Source organism: Zootoca vivipara, chromosome 2, assembly GCF_965207765.1.
Source record: "Zootoca vivipara chromosome 2, rZooViv2.hap1.1, whole genome shotgun sequence".
NCBI lineage: Eukaryota > Metazoa > Chordata > Lepidosauria > Squamata > Lacertidae > Zootoca > Zootoca vivipara.
In genome coordinates this window covers 113,814,108-113,830,641 of record NC_142584.1, presented here as the reverse complement: position 1 = coordinate 113,830,641, position 16,534 = coordinate 113,814,108, and the positions used below count along the sequence as shown (strand labels likewise).

The following is a 16,534-nucleotide window of genomic DNA, read 5'->3' as shown; positions in this document are numbered from 1 at the left end:
TGTGGGGTTTGGGGGGATATCTCTTCTAATTTTACAAAAGCTTCCCAGCCTATTTGCCCCAGGCAAGTAGTTCTTTCTTTATCCTTCCTTAGTTTACACCCTATTCCATAGCTGCCAAGTTTTCCCCTTTCTCGCGAGGAAGCCTATTCAGCATGAGGGGAAATCCCTTTAAAAAAGGGATAACTTGGCAGCTATGCTATTGAATTTTGCTCACGTACGTTGGACTATGAACTCTGTCTGGCTCATAGGGGATTATGCAGTCACTCCACCAGGAACCATTTTCTGGCTTCTAAAATATATGTATGTGCAATGCATGAATACATCTATAGACTTTCTGCATCTTTGGGGCATGTGTGTCTCTGTGTATTTTGTTTTATTTTAGCAGCTGGTCTTTTCCAGGGAATCTTCTCATCTCATGAGGGGGCCAAAGTATTGGAGCCTCATCTTCTTGCAGTCCATGGGACTCTCAAGAGTCTCCTCCAGAACCATAATTCAAAAGCATCAATTCTTCAGCAATCAGCCTTCTTTATGGTCCAGCTCTCACTTCCATACATCACTACTGGGAAAACCATGGCTTTAACTATACGGACCTTTGTCGGCAAGGTAATGTCTCTGCTTTTTAAGATGCTGTCTAGGTTTTTTGCCCTTCATGGATCAATGCCGTGTCGTGGCGAAGGGGCTTGAATAACTCAGAGAAGCTATGAGCTATGCCTTGCAGCGCCCCCCAAGATGGACAGGTCATAGTGGAGAGTTTTGACTAAATGGTTTTCCCACTAGTGATGTATGGAAGTGAGAGCTGGACCATAAAGAAGGCCTATCACCGAAGAATTGATGCTTTTGAATTATGGTGCTGGAGCAACTAGGTTTGTCATTGCTTTTCTCCCAAGAAGCAGGCGTCTTTTGATTTCGTGACTGCTGTCACCATCTGCAGTGATCAAGGAGCCCAAGAAAGTAAAATCTCTCACTGCCACCATTTCTCCCCCTTCTATTTGCCAGGAGGTGATGGGACCCCAGTGGCCATGATCTTGGTTTTTTTGATGTTGAGCTTCAGACCATATTTTGCGCTCTCCTCTTTCACCCTCATTAAAAGGTTCTTCAATTCCTCCTCACTTTCTGCCATCAAGGTTGTGTCATCTGCATATCTGAGGTTGTTGATATTTCTTTCAGCAATCTTAATTCCGTTTTGGGATTCATCTAGTCCAGCTTTTTGCATGATGAATTCTGCATATAAGTTAATAAGCAGGGAGACAATATACAACCTTGTTGTACTTTCCCAATTTTGAACCAATCAGTTGTTCCATATCCAGTTCTAACTGTAGCTTCTTGTCCCACATAGAGATTTCTCAGGAGACAGATGAGGTGATCAGGCACTCCCATTTCTTTAAGAACTTGCCATAGTTTGCTGTGGTTGACACAGTCAAAGGCTTTTGCATAGTCAATGAAGAAGTAGTATATTTTTTTTGGAACTCTCTAGCTTTCTCCATAATCCAGCGCTTGTTTGCTATTTGGTCTCTGGTTCCTCTGCCCCTTCGAAATCCGGCTTGCACAAGACAGTAAATTTTCTTACTTTGATAACAATGCATTATATTTCATTGCCTTCTTAACCAAACCGATGCCATCTAGTTTGCACCAAGAGATTCGGTTCTGAGGCTGTAACGTTCTGTTTACAAAAGGAGGCCTTGATTTGAGGGAGGGGATCAGCCTTAAGTCATTTTCTGTTTGATTTCCGGCAGGTCAAATCCAGGCAGAACAATGGCACAAGATCTTCCTTACCTTTATTATTAATCTATTTTCCCTCCCCCAGAAAGAAAAATATATGCTTGTTGTTCCTCCAAATCTGCATAATTAATTAAGCCATTGAACTCAGGGGAGGGGCGGGATTTTCTTGGGATTGACTAAATGCCATGGGGGTTATGATGCCACATGGCCACCTGCCACGGATGCTTTCTCTGAGATTCCTGCCTTGCAGGGGGTTGACTAGATGATCCTTGGGAGTCCCTTCCAACTCTACAATTCTGTGATTCTCTGATGGCAGGCACCTCCCCAGCTGGAGTTTATGGAGCTTAACCGAAGGTGTTTTAGGAACGTTTGGGATTCTTTGTCTGGCTGTTATATGGCGGGACTCTGCCTGTGAAATGCATGCAATGCAGAAAGCGGCGGAGGCGTGCGAAAGGCTTGAGCTGAGGTGTTTTGGAAGGTTGGGAAGGAAATAGCGACCAAGCCAGGAGGTTGGGAGCGTAGCTTGGAAGTGATAGGCTGTCTGCGAACTGAATACCGTCCTGATTGACTGAGGCACACCACTATGCAGATATAGAGTTCAGTTGTCCGGTCTACCCACCTAGGCTTGGCGGGTTTAAACAGGGAGCAAGGGTAGAACTTTATTCTTGAGGTTTGTGTGCTGCTTGGTGGGACATTGAAGAGGAAAAGGGGACAAGCCCCCCGAGCTCAAGGTCTCATGCCCGTGTGTGCCTCTGAGAGGGACGGACGGACCTGGGCTCTGGCTTATGTGCCAGTGGCACCCCCCCCCCAATTCCATAACACGCTGGTACTCCTAGAACCCCTCAAACAGCTGCATTGTCTGCCCGGTTGTTTCTGCGCTGAATTTAAGGTGCTCATGGCCGTGTTTCAAGCGGTGCTTCCCAGAGTGGGCGGTACTACCCCCTGGGAAAGGGGAGGGGTGGGGGTGGAAATGACCGCCAGACTTGGAAAAGCTAGCCTCACTGGAACAAGTTCATCAAATTTGTGGCGCTCATTAAACTAGGATAGTTTCAATTGGATTTTGAATAAATGTGCAATGAAGGAGTTATATTGAGGGGATCAAGTCCCGTTTGCTAAATCAAAACTCCCGTCCATTTAGGGCAGCAGCAGATGTTCTCCAATTCAAAAAGGCCAAGGAAGCCTATGAATGAAAATGTTACAGTATGAATACCACAACTTACTAAGTACCTGTGTGCTTGTATGTGTAATCAAAAGCATGGGAAGCAATGAAGAATAAAACATTCAGCAACTGCAAAGATCTGGGGACACACTTTTTTTTTTAAGGACCACGTGGTCACTGAGTTTCTGAGTCATTTCCTGGAAAGGAAACAAGCAATGACTAAAAACTGAGAAAGTGAAACTTAACGCGGGTCTTTGGGGCGAGGGAGCCATGGCTGCTGCTGGGCGTCCCGTCCAGAATCTTTGCGATGAAACCACTTGCTCCATCTGCCTGGAATATTTTAAGGATCCAGTGATCATTGCAGAGTGTGGGCACAACTTCTGCCGATCCTGCTTGATCCAGTGCTGGGGGGAATCGGAGGCAGAGGCTTCCTGCCCTCAGTGCAGAGAAAGAGTCCAGAGAAGGAGTCTCATCCCCAACCGGCAATTGGCTGTTGTTGTTTAGTCGTTTAGTCGTGTCCGACTCTTCGTGACCCCATGGACCATAGCACGCCAGGCACTCCTGTCTTGCACTGCCTCCCGCAGTTTGGTCAAACTCATGTTCGTAGCTTCGAGAACACTGTCCAACCATCTCGTCCTCTGTCGTCCCCTTCTCCTAGTGCCCTCAATCTTTCCCAACATCAGGGTCTTTTCCAAGGATTCTTCTCTTCTCATGAGGTGGCCAAAGTATTGGAGCCTCAGCTTCACGATCTGTCCTTCCAGGGAGCACTCAGGGCTGATTTCCTGAAGAATGGATAGGTTTGATCTTCTTGCAGTCCACGGGACTCTCAAGAGTCTCCTCCAGCACCATAATTCAAAAGCATCAATTCTTCGGCGATCAGCCTTCTTTATGGTCCAGCTCTCACTTCCATACATCACTACTGGGAAAACCATAGATTTAACTATACGGACCTTTGTCGGCAAGGTGATGTCTCTGCTTTTTAAGATGCTGTCTAGGTTTGTCATTGCTTTTCTCCCAAGAAGCAGGCGTCTTTTAATTTCGTGACTGCTGTCACCATCTGCAGTGATCAAGGAGCCCAAGAAGGTGAAATCTCTCACTGCCTCCATTTCTTCCCCTTCTATTTGCCAGGAGGTGATGGGACCAGTGGCCATGATCTTGGTTTTTTTGATGTTGAGCTTCAGCAATTGGCTAACGTGGTTGAAATAGCCAAGAATCTCAGCCTTCAAGAGGGGAAGGAGGGAGGAGGGGGGGAAAGGGAGATTCTGTGAGAAGCACCAGGAGCCCCTGAAGCTCTTCTGCAAAGTCCACGAAGCCCCCATCTGCGTGGTGTGTGACAAAGCAAAGGAACATGAAAATCACAAGGTGATTCCTCTAGAGGAGGCTTTTGAGGAATACAAGGTAGGAGATCCCTGGATCTTGAGGGGGAGAAATTCAGGTCCGAAGTAAGCATGGCATTAATTGGTTGTTTATTACATAAAAAGCAGCTAAGGGGAAGCCTGAGGTCTGGGAGGAGGAAGTCTTTATCTCTGCCAGGGGAACAAAGGGATCTTCCCTTGAAATACAGCAGCTTAAAATATTTGAAGTGGGACCGTGGTAGGGAGAGAAGCGGTTAACCTTGTCCGCATCCCCCAGCAAGGTTGCTTTGCACCTATTAAGAACACTACAAATGTAAATTGCACGTACACAACTAAGGCTAGCAGGATGTTTCTTCAATGCCCTGCAAAGCAGAGAGTAGCAAGGGATCAGCTGGGGGGGGGGGACTGGTGGCCAGGAATTCATAGAATCATAAGAGTTGGAAGAGACCACAAGGGCCATCCAGTCCAACCCCCTGCCAAGCAGGAAACACCATCAAAGCATTCCTGACATATGCCTGTCAAGCCTCCGCTTAAAGACCTCCAAAGAAGGAGACTCCACCACACTCCTTGGTAGCAAATTCCACTGCCGAACAGCTCTTACTGTCAGGAAGTTCTTCCTAATGTTTAGGTGGAATCTTCTTTCTTGTAGTTTGAATCCATTGCTCTGTGTCCGCTGCTCTGGAGCAGCAGAAAACAACCTTTCTCCCTCCTCTATATGACATCTATATATATAAAAATGTAAAAATCTTGAAATTGTCGGCCGCACTTTTTTTCGTAACCGCTTGACCGATCGTCCTGAAATTTTGACACAACGATCCAGGCCACTCCCCGAGGGTTGTTGGGGACAAAAAACCCTCAAATTTTGCATGTGGGCAGGTAGAAACCTGGTTTTCCACCAAGTCAAACAGCGCCCTCAAGTGGCGTTATACTCTCCTCCACTCCCTCCCTTCCTGTGAAATCTAAGCCACACCCACAAACCAAATGAAATCATCAACCATGCAACTGAAACCACCAAGGCGGCCATTATCAGACCCCTAGGCCCCTGCCAGGCTGCTAGGTCTCCACTAGGCCCGGGGGGGGGGAGAGAGGGTGAGCGCCTGGATTGCGGGTCGCAGCACAGGCCTTTGTTTTATGTAGCCCCCTGCCAGGCCCCCACTAGGCCCGGGTGGGGGAATAACCCACAGCAACGCACTTGGGGGCACAGCAAGGGGTTTTTACTTTAAAATTTAGCACCACTACCCCAAAAAATCCCCCACCAAATAACCACAAGACAAAAACAGGGGGACTCTGAGGCTCATGGGGATCTGAAGGGGGCCTATTACCCTCCATTTGACAGACTAATGCACAAGGCAGCCATTACCAGACAACCCACAGAGTCAGGCCAGGGCCAAGGAATGGAGATACAGGGCAGAGGCCTCAGGTCACATTTTAATACTAGCCCAAGCCAAGGCCTCGCCTCTACTTTACAGCCTAAAGACTAGGCCTCGGCTCCATTTTACAGGCCAGGCCTCAGTCTACAGCCCTTTAAATACTATCCCGAATGGAGCCCTGGATGGTAGGTGGGGGGGAGGAGGAGCCCAAATAGGTCATGGGCTGACGTAGGGTGGGGGGAGCAACTGTCCAGCAACCACCAAAACAGCCATTCAACCCCCCAAGCCCAAAGCCTCTCCCGGCGGCTGCATTAATAAACGCCTGGCAGCATTAGGCAGTCATTCCTCATTTCTCCTAACACACACTTGGGGGCACAGCGAGGGGTTTTCGCTTTATAATTTAGTGGCCGTTGTGTCACATGTGAGGCTCCGGCGGCCATTTTAAGTAAGGGCAGTCGTGCCCCTTTTATCCAAGAGGAGGACTCCTAAAGAGAGGGGAGAGGAGAGGAGGCTGAGAGAGCATTCCGCAAGGGAGGGTGTTTGAGAAAGGGTGAGAGGCTGCAAGCTCTGAAAGCAAGGGGGGACCTAACTAGGATCCTGAGCCCCACAGGGACACCACAGAAAGAATGTAGTTGTTTTAGGGAGCTGTGGACCCAAAAAGCTTGAAAACCTCTAGACTCTTATTTCCTCCAGTAAACTGCTTTGCTATTATAGCAAGGCCACCGAGCCCAATAAGCCAGTGTAATATTCATCTCTCTGTGTGTGTCAATCAAACCTGAGTTTTTCCTTTTCTTTCTAGGGAGAGATCTGTCACCACCTGGAGATCCTGAGGAAAGAGAGAGAGGAAATTCTGGCCTATCAAGCAGACCTGGACAAGGAAAGCAAAGACCTCCTTGTAAGTGTCACTATTGTTACTAAAATAAAAAAATTCCTTCAGTAGCACCTTAAAGACCAACTAAGTTTTTATTTTGGTATGAGCTTTCGTGTGCATGCACACTTCTTCAGATACAGTGAAATGGAAGTCTCCAGGCACTTATGTAGAGAAGGGGTGGGGAGGGGTGGGGATGGGGAGGGGGGATCACTCAGAAGGGTGGTGGAAATGGGTGATTGACTGACTGATAGCTGTTGATGACCGGAAACGACTGCAAATGGTTTTGCATGAAAAAGCAAGGGTGGAGATGGCTGAAGATCGCTTATCATGTATAATGAGATAAGAACCCGATATCTCTGTTCAAACCAGGTCTATTGTATACTATTATACAATATAATATATAGTAATATATAGTATATATAGTATACTATTGTTACTAGTGAGGGAACAAGCACTTGAAGAATGTCATCAGGACTGAGGAGGGATGGGGAAATCTGCCCATTTCAGCTTCTCCCCATTTCTCATTTTTATATATCAGTTTGTTTGTTTGTTTGTTTGTTTGTTTGTTCATTTATTATGCTGCAAATGAATCAGATGTTAGGGTAGCTACTTCCTTGTATAAATATTTTTATATGTACTTTAGCCTCATAAATACATTTTTTGTGAACATTACCTGGCTGGGTCAACCTTGCACAATTCAGAGGTGTGAATTTCAAAGGATTGCTCTGTTTTGGTCTCCATATTTTTTCAGCAATAGCAAATTAGCCACTCTGGGCAGCTTCCAACAGAATAATAAAATACAAAAAATTCCTTCAGTAGCACCTTAAAGACCAACTAAGTTTTTATTTTGGTATGAGCTTTCGTGTGCATGCACTGTTGGCATTTGATGGCATACACAGTGCCCTTCAGCTCTCTATATTGGACAAACAGGCCAAACCCTACGCCAAAGGATAAATGGACATAAATCTGACATCAGGAACCATAAGACAGAGAAACCAGTAGGAGAACACTTCACTCTCCCAGGACATTCTATACAAGATCTCAAAGCAGCTGTTTTATTACAGAGAAATTTCAGGAACAGACTGGAAAGAGAAGTTGCTGAATTGGAACTAATTACCAAGCTTAAAACCATGGAGCCACCTGGGATGAATAGAGACATTGGATTCTTATCTCATTATGCATGATCAAGCTTTCTTTAGCACCTCAGCCCTTGTTTTTCCCCCCAGGACTAATTGCAGCCATCAGCAGCCGTTAACAGCCATCCACAGGTTTACCACTCCCATCAGCCCATCACCCATCCCCACCCACCCCCACCACCCTCTGTATATATATATATCTAAGGGCCTGACACTTCCGTTTCCAGTGTATCTGAAGAAGTGTGCATGCACACGAAAGCTCATACCAAAATAAAAACTTAGTTGGTCTTTAAGGTGCTACTGAAGGAATTTTTTTTATTTTGCTTCGACTCAGACCAACACAGCTACCTACCTGTAAATAAAATACAATAATCTATTAAACATTAAAGGCTTCCCTGAACAGGGCTGCCTTCAGATGTCTGCTAAAAGTCTAGTAGTTGTTTTTCTCTTTGACATCCGGTGGGAGGGCATTCCACAGGGTGGGTGCCACTACCAAGAAGGCCCTCTGCCTGATTCCCTGTAACTTGGCTTCTCACAGTGAGGGAACCGCCAGAAGGCTCTCGGCACTGAACCTTAGTGTCCGGGCAGAACGATAGGAGTGGAGACACTCTTTCAGGTATACTGGACCAAGGCAGCTAATTTGAGTTTACAGTGGTACCTTTAGTTATGAACTTAATTCGTTCTGGAGGTCCGTTCTTTCCGTTCTCATCCTGGGGCAAAGTTCTCAACTCGAGGTAACTCTTGCAGGTTAGCGGAGTTTGTAACCTGCAGCGTTTGTAACCTGAGGCGTTTGTAACTCGAGGTAACAATGTATTTCCCATTGTCGTTTATTATGTGAATAGCAGTCAAGGAGAAGTCTGAGGAATTGTGAGCTGAGAGGGTGGGAGCAGTTGGATTCAAATCCTGATTTACCGTAAATATTACAAAAGAGTTGTCTTTCTGAATGTGGGCTATTGTTCATCTTTAGGAAATTCAAGGAACTATGGGGATAAACTCTGCACTTTCTCATCCTCCTCTGTTTCTGTTGGTCTTCCTACACCTAAATGGCCCCAGTCTAAACTGAGGGGTGTTTTAAGTCCATGGGTGTTCTCTGAACAGGCATGAACTCTGGTTATGCCATGCCCAAAAACATGCAGGGAACATCCATGGCTCCTTCCACACTCAGACCTCCTCTTTTCCTGCAGAAATTAACAGAAACGGAGAGGTTGAAGACTGTGGAGAAGTTCAGAGAACTGCGCCAGTTCCTGGAAGAAGAAGAAAAGCGCCTGCTGACTCATGTGGAAGAGGTGGAGAAGGAGATTTCAGGGAGAAGGGATGAGCAGCTGGCCAGACTCTCCAGGAAACTCTCCTCTCTTGAGAAGATCATCCAGGAGATGGAGGAGAAGGGTCAGCAGCCAGTGAGTGAACTCCTGCAGGTAAAAAGGTGGCAGGAACAGCCAGAGGATACATGAAAAGGTTGCCTCCAATCCTTTCTGTGCCCCTTACATGTATGCAAAGAGTGCAGGTACTCAGATGATGGAGCCTCTAGTCAGGTTTGTAATGGACAGGAAGACCCAAGAGACCTGGGATGCTTAAATCACCTGAATGCGGACTAGAGATTCTTCTGTGTTCTTGATGGAGCGGGTGGTGATTTTCTGCTCTTTGCTGATGATTTGTCTCCAAATGCCTTCCTCCTGGGCAAAGCTGCCTTCCTGCCCTGTGCTGGGCTTTGCCAAGGATGCATTCAGACCTCCTTCCAACATGAGCCAGTCTCTTGACCAAGCTTCTCTTCCCGTTCCCTCCAAAACGTCTTGGTTGATCCAATTCCCTATGGATACAGATAGGCCCCAAAAGGTGCTCAGTCACAGTCACCAAAGAGCAAGACAGAGGGACTCATCCAGACTGCTGCTTGTCCCACCCCTTTCCTCCAGAAAAACCCACTGTTTACTGCTGAATGACAGCAAACATCATTGATATTTGCTTTGGAGCAAGGTTTTTCCTGAGGGAAAGTGGCAGGGCAAAGCTACTTGTGTTTTCTGGACACAGGAAAAGCAGAGGTCTGGAGGAGCCCAAAGAAACACTGAGCTGTTTTATTACCCCTTTGGAGGCATTTTATGCTGCAGGTGCTTTTTTTTTTACTTCCCGATGGAAAATAGAATTTGAAATTTGGGGACTTCTATGGGAGACAATTTGGGATAGCGCCCTGGCAGGATTATCCTGTAGGTTTACGTATGTCTGAATTGCACAATGCAAACTGGATTAAAATTAATAAATTATAATGTAAGACAAGAGATGGGGTGGAATCTTCTCTTGAACTCACAAAAGTGAAATTTCCCAAAAATGCTGGTGGATTTTCATAAGGATTTTAAGCAATAATGGCAAAATGATGTGGAAATGTGGAGAACCTGATATTGGAACAATTAATAATTTCAGATTGGAAAAATAAAAGCTGTGAGAAATGAAAACTGGCTGATTGCACCATCCTTACCCAAAACCTTGGCATGTACAAGGCAGACTGACATCCAAGGGCCAGGGTCTGAGCGGTCTTCCTAGTGTGGCCTGTGGTGTGCAGTAAATTCCCTTCTCTTTTTCCCTTTAGGATGTGAGAAGCACCTTGCAGAGGTAAGTGGATCTGGCTCATTCCAATTAGCATCCCTCCATGAGGCTGGGATGCAAGAACCTAAAAATAGCCCTCCAGGGGTTGCAGGGGAGAGACTGTAGGACTCACTCCCTGCAGCACCTCAAATGTAAAAGCAGAGCCCCCTCTTTTGAACTTGTAGCCCCCCCAATTCTCCCTCCAAGGTTCAATGTCAACTGCCTCCTCCCTCCCCACATTACTTCACACAGGGATGGGGGCTCTTTTCTTTCTCTTGCACTTTCTGTTCATGGACTTTGGTCCCAAAGATGCTTGGGAAGTGCTTAGGAAGTACCAACATATTTCCATGTCCAACTAGAAGCCCCCCAACTCTGGTAACTCAGCCCCTTTGAGGCACTTAGGGAGGGAAGGTCTGTTGCTCAGGGATGGAGAGATGGCAGGCATTCCACTTCAGGGGTTTGGTTCTTGCATCCTGGGACCTTCCCAGAAAGTTGTTATGGGGCAGCATCATTGGAAGCCATGGGAGCCCTACAGTGGTGTCGCTTGGGGTTACATCTTGTCCCTTGTGCTGTTTAGCATCCTTACGAAGCCACTGACAGCTTTCCTCAGGGGTTTTGGACTGAGGTCTCCCCAATCTGTGGTGGACACCCAGCTTTATCCCAATATTCCTTCTCAGTCAGGGCAGGAAGTTGAAATGCTTGGAGGTGGGTGATGGACTGGATGTGAGTCACGAGTTAAAGTTGAATTCTGAAAATGACCTGTTGGGAAATAAACTTTCACTTTCTTCATGTTATTGAGATCTCCTGCAATAATTTGGGAGACGGTGCCACAATCGGGCCATTCATTGTTTTTCTTTTCACCAGGTATGAGAAACGAGAGAGTCCAGAGAACCCACTTGCTTTCCTTCCAGAGCTGAGGAACAGGATCTTGGAATCCTGTGATCTAAATCACCTTGTGGAAGATGCAATGAAACAATTGAAGGGTAATGACTAATGCCTGCCAGGATTTCACACTGGGAATTCTATTACTTCTTCAGAACCGAACATGGCTGAAACAGAGTGTAGAGCAAAGTCAGGATTTTTTCCTCCCATGTTCTTCTGTTTACAATTCTAAGGAACCTCCTTTTCATTTTGGTTCTGGGGTTGTCCTTTTGGAGGTTCTCCTGCTCTGAATGGAGTCAAAGGGCCTTGAGAAGCCCCCAGTTCCCCCTCTGCCTCCTGCTCAGGCTTGTTTCTCAACATTGGAGCCATGGCTTGAGACGTCTCCTCCTCAGACGTCCCCCTGCAGCTGCCATATCTAGTGCTTCATGAGTCAAAATCTCCTGAGAGGTCCCACATTGAGAGTGGAAGCAAGAGCACATGAGCCCCAAAGGGCACAATTATGCTTAACAACCTTAAAGGTTTGTAGAACTTTTGTGAGAAAGGGCCTTCCTTTTGCCTGAGAGCCATGCCAATCCTTCCTCATCAACCTTCACTTCTCCTTCTGTTTCACAGTTATGGCTTTAATAATTTCCTGCACCACTTTCCTTGGGAAGATTTTAAGGCTGCCTCCATCCTCCCCAGGGGTCAGCAAACTTTTTGAGCAGGGGGCCAGTCCACTGTCCTTCAGACCTTTGGGGGGGGGGGCGGACTATAATTTGGAAAAAAATATGAATGAACTCCTATGCCCCACAAATAACCCAGAGATGCATTTTAAATAAAAGGACATGTTCTACTCATGTAAAAACATGCTGATTCCTGACCGTCCGTGAGCCGGATTTAGAAGGCGATTGGGCTGCATCCGACCCCCGGGCCTTAGTCTGGGGACCCCTGATCTTCCCTCTGCCTCTTTTTACAAGATTCCTATTGCTCTGCCTCCCCTCCAGTCCAAGAATGTAGAGCCCAATTTCAGGGACAAAGCTCAAAGACCATCAGGATTCATGCTGAATATTCTGTTTAAAGCTTTAGTTATTTTCATAGATTCTTACTATGATGTTCTAGTTTTTAATTAATTTTTGTACAATTTAATTAATATTTAATAATTGTACTTTAATTTAAGGATGCCACGTTATTAAGTGTTACTTTTGTATGGAGATTTATTTCTGATGGAAGAGTGTTGCCCTTACACTTTATATCTTTTTGCTTCCTCAGATGCTGTGTTATACAGAAAACAGATTCAAAAGGGTAAATTTCCAGGGGAGGAACAATTTTACAGGAGGGATTGGGATTGATATTTCATGGGTGTTGAACCGTCTGTTCCGCAGACTTTGAGACCCCCATCAATGGCGTAACTCTGGGTAACAGTCCTCTAGTGGTGTTTGGGTTCTTTGTCTGTCCCATGAATTAACTGGGAGGGGGTTTGAAGGCTTGGATTGGGTGCAGAGCTTGTCCCTGCAAAGAACCTGCACACCAGTCTTGAGTTCCATTCCTGCCTATAGACTATTATTCTGGTTTCCCCCTCAATTTTATAGATTTTGCTTTCTTTCATAAAATTCATATACTGCTTGATTGTAGGAAAAAGTCTCAGAGACTTACAATGTCTTACAAAAGTCCTTAAGGAGAATCCTGCAGGATCAGTCCAATGTCCATCTTGTCGAGTTCTCATGTATAGGGAACCTCCCTTGCATTTTGTATTCCGCCATTTTCTAGTATGGTTTCCATTTCTGAGTTTGAAAGGATCCCAAGGATCATCTAGTCCAACCCCCTGCAATGCAGGAATAACAGCTAAACATGCTAGTTGTTTTAATTCCTTAGACCTACAGTTGTCATCTTTGCAATTATTTGTTCTATGATTTAATATTTTGCTTGAAATAAGGAAGCAACAGATGCTATGTTATGGTGATGTTTTGTCAAAATATATATATTATTTTTTAGCTATTGCATTGTAGCCTGTTAAGCGTGTCTTTTTGCTTCCTCAGATGTTCAGTCATTCAGAAATCTTCAGAGAGGTAACCTTTTGAGTTATTCCCCCTTTCCCCCAGGGAACTAGTCTCATGGTAAATATTCAATCCAAAAGAGAAGCCTATAATAAGCAGTCCTTTGTAAAATTGCCCTGCCACCTGCCTTCTCTTCCCTGGCGGCAAGCCCTAAACTTCCAAGATGGGAGGAAGGCAAGGAGAGACCAAGTGGGAGAGAGATGGAGAGCAGGAATAAACAGGCTCCCCACTTAGTGTGATTTTTTTTACTTTTGTGGGCCCAAAACATGACCCCTGCGAAAGTGAGGGGGCACCTATATTTGTTTTTATGTTGTATTTTTACCACCCTGAGACCAATGGTTGAAGGGCGGTAGGAAAGTGTGATGATATTATTATTACTACTACTACTACTACTACTACTACTACTACTACTACTACTACAGGGGGGTCCTCATCCCATGCCCCAACCAGAGGTCACCAAAGACCACAGATATTGTCAGAGGAAAGCAGCTTCTCTCCTTTCCTGCCTCCTCCAATTCTCCTCTTTTTCCCCTGCACTAACACAGAAGAGCTGGGTAAAAGGTTTCCTGTGTGGTTTTTCCTCTTAGAAAATGCCTGGGTTGAGAGGAGGGCAGACACAATACACATCAAATATAAGAAAGTGAAGAAAACTGATCTAAAAACCAACAAGGAAGATATTTATTCTGATGAAAGTCTGCAGGGAGTCTCAGTCTTGCATGTGATGCAAAAAAATCCCATTGATCTGAAAGGGAATCTGGGGGTTTTGGTTTTTTGTTTTTGTTTTTTACAAGTTGTCTGTTTCTGTCTCTTGGCTGACTCTGCCTAATCTTCTCTTTCCCTCATCTTCTCCCCAACAGCAAATGTGACTCTGGATCCAGACACAGCCCATCCTAGGCTCATCCTGTCCAAGGATCAGAAAAGTGTCAGATTGGGAGATGAAAGGCAAGTCCTGCCCAACAATCCTGAGAGATTCAGTGACCGGCCTTCTGTGTTGGGACGTGAGGGATTCACAGCAGGCAGACATTTCTGGGAAGTCAATGTGGGAAGTGGGGAATGGTGGGATGTGGGGGTTGCCAGGAAGTCTGTGGAGAGAAAGGGCTTCTTCAACTTAAGGACTGAGGGAGGGGTCTGGGCAGTGGGGAAGTGGCTTGGTGAGTACTTTGCCTGCACCTCCCCTTCTTCTTCTCCTCTGTCCCTGAATGAGAAGCCCAGGAGGATCCGGGTGACTCTGGACTATGAAGGGGGACGTGTGTCTTTTTCTGACGCTGACTCAGGAGCCGAACTCTACACGTTCTCAGAAGCCTCGTTCTCTCGAGAGACCCTCTTCCCTTTCTTTTATCTGGATGACTTTCAAACCCACCTCAGTATCACCTGAGGAGACTAAATCTGCCTCTCAGGCCCAGCAGGAGTTTCTCTGCAGACCAGAGTGACTTGTATAAAAAACATTTACACGCCAAGAGCACGTTGGGCAGTTTTTCAAGGACCCTTTGAGAGGATTCATTCCAGTCATAATCAGCAGAAATAACAAAACAAAACTGGATTTGCTCTTACTTTGCATGTCCTATTCCCCAGAATTCCCCCTGCAGCTTACTTCTTGAAGAGACAGTCACACTTTTAGGAGTCCTAATAAATTTCCTCACCTTCAGTTTTGTTTTCCTTTTGAGATGTCTGATTTGGCAGAACACGAGACTTAATCCCAGGGTTATGGGTTCGAGCCCCACGTTCGGCAAATGTTTCCTGCACTGCAGGGGGTGGGACTAGATGACCCTCAGGGCCCCTCGCAACTCTGCAATTCTAGGAAACCTTCCTCTCCCCACAAGACCTTATGCAGCTATGAAAACGCATGCATCATTGGATTAACAGAGGACTAAAAAATGAACCCCTTCACCCACGTCAGGCAGGATAGCTCCTTGCTCTGGAAATCTTAGATAGGAAGAAAATGTAAAAGAACGTGCTTGTGTGTGTATGTATGTATGCCTTGATGGTCTCTGCATGTGTTAAATCGTCAACAGTGCCATTCAGCCTCAATTCTTCGGCAATCAGCCTTCTTTATGGTCCAGCTCTCACTTCCATACATCACTACTGGGAAAACCATGGCTTTAACTATATGGACCTTTGTTGGCAAGGTGATGTCTCTGCTTTTTAAGATGCTGTCTAGGTTTGTCCCCCTTCATAGATCAATGCCTTGTCGTGGCGAAGGGGCTTGAAGAACTCAGAGAAGCTATAAGCTATGCTGTGCAGGGCCCCCCAAGATGGACAGGTCATAGTGGAGAGTTTTGACTAAATGGTTTTCCCACTAGTGATGTATGGAAGTGAGAGCTGGACCATCAAGAAGGCTGATCACTGAAGAATTGATGCTTTTGAATTATGGTGCTGGAGGAGCCTCTTGAGAGTCCCATGGACTGCAAGAAGATCAAACCTATCCATTCTGAAGGAAATCAGCCCTGAGTGCTCACTGGAAGGACAGATCCTGAAGCTGAGGCTCCAATACTTTGGCCACCTCATAAGAAGAGAAGACTCCCTGGAAAATACCCTGATGATGCACAAGGAGAAGGGGACGACAGAGGTTGAGATGGTTGGACAGTGTTCAGGGCCGGTGCTAGGGTTTTTTGCGCCCTAGGCGAGATCACCTTCTGCCCCCCCCCCATCAGGGGCGCCGAACTCAGCGGCTTCAGGCAGCTCTCCAGAGGCACAAGTCCCATTCCCAATACTGTTCCTTAATGGATTCCACCTTCTACATTCAGTGAATTGTCTGTTCCTATTCTCTGCTTCTTGTTTCTTAACCTAATCCCTATGAGGACTTCTGCTCTATGACTGTTAAGCCTTACTTGAGAAGAGATTGCTGAAGTACCTTGTCCAAAGGTTTCTGAATGTCTTAGAAAGCAGTGCAGTTGCCCCCCACCCCACATTTCACAGCACCTACTCCCTTAAGGGGTTCACATCAGCATGGCTTCATTAGGGTCAAAATTGCTTCTGTTTGTGTATGCACCAGGGAGCACTGACAGGCATTGATGTTTTTACCCTATACAAAGGTATATTCACCCCTTGGCTAGAGATGACTTAGGATGGAACATCATGAAGCTGGTTTGAGATACAACTCAGCGAACAGTAGTATTTTATAAGGAAGGAGAGAGAGAGAGAATAAAAAATGTGGTCGTGTGGACAGGAATTGAAAACCCAGCGCTGGGAATGCAGTGAGCTCAGTGCAAACGGGAGTGTGAACCCAGCCAAAGTGGAAAGTGCCAACTCTGGGTTTGAGGACACGCTCAGAGACCTCTGAAGGGTTACCATGGTTACACGTTTAATGGGAGGGGCAGGGAATAAGGCACCAACGGTGCGTCCTGCGATCCTGGCCCTTTTGTTTCTTTGTTCTTGGGGGCCTGAGAGGGCTCCAGTGCGACCCAAGAATGATCCAACCTCTCCCGGGAGGTTCGC

General features: G+C 46.1%; 1 protein-coding gene across 1 annotated transcript; it reads left to right on the top strand.

Moving 5' to 3' along the window:
• Positions 1 to 3,104: 3,104 nt before the first annotated feature.
• Positions 3,105 to 14,744, top strand: LOC132591580 (zinc finger protein RFP-like). The gene is made up of 9 exons (XM_088664297.1): positions 3,105 to 3,381; positions 3,463 to 3,484; positions 4,106 to 4,276; positions 6,403 to 6,498; positions 8,795 to 9,025; positions 10,189 to 10,211; positions 11,049 to 11,167; positions 12,315 to 12,347; positions 13,957 to 14,744. The coding sequence occupies exons 1-9, from the start codon at positions 3,149 to 3,151 to the stop codon at positions 14,472 to 14,474; spliced, it is 1,446 nt and encodes a 481-aa protein (XP_088520423.1). The 5' UTR covers positions 3,105 to 3,148; the 3' UTR covers positions 14,475 to 14,744.
• The last annotated feature ends 1,790 nt before the right edge of the window (positions 14,745 to 16,534 follow it).

What these genes read in the sequence shown, in the direction of transcription:
- LOC132591580 (XM_088664297.1), top strand. Translation starts at nt 3,149, where the DNA reads ATGGCTGCTGCTGGGCGTCCCGTCCAGAATCTTTGCGATGAAACCACT. An exon ending in TGGTCAAACTCATGTTCGTA is followed by an intron (nt 3,485 to 4,105) that starts GCTTCGAGAACA and finishes TCAGCCTTCAAG; the next exon opens with AGGGGAAGGAGGGAGGAGGG. An exon ending in TGCAATGAAACAATTGAAGG is followed by an intron (nt 11,168 to 12,314) that starts GTAATGACTAAT and finishes TTGCTTCCTCAG; the next exon opens with ATGCTGTGTTATACAGAAAA.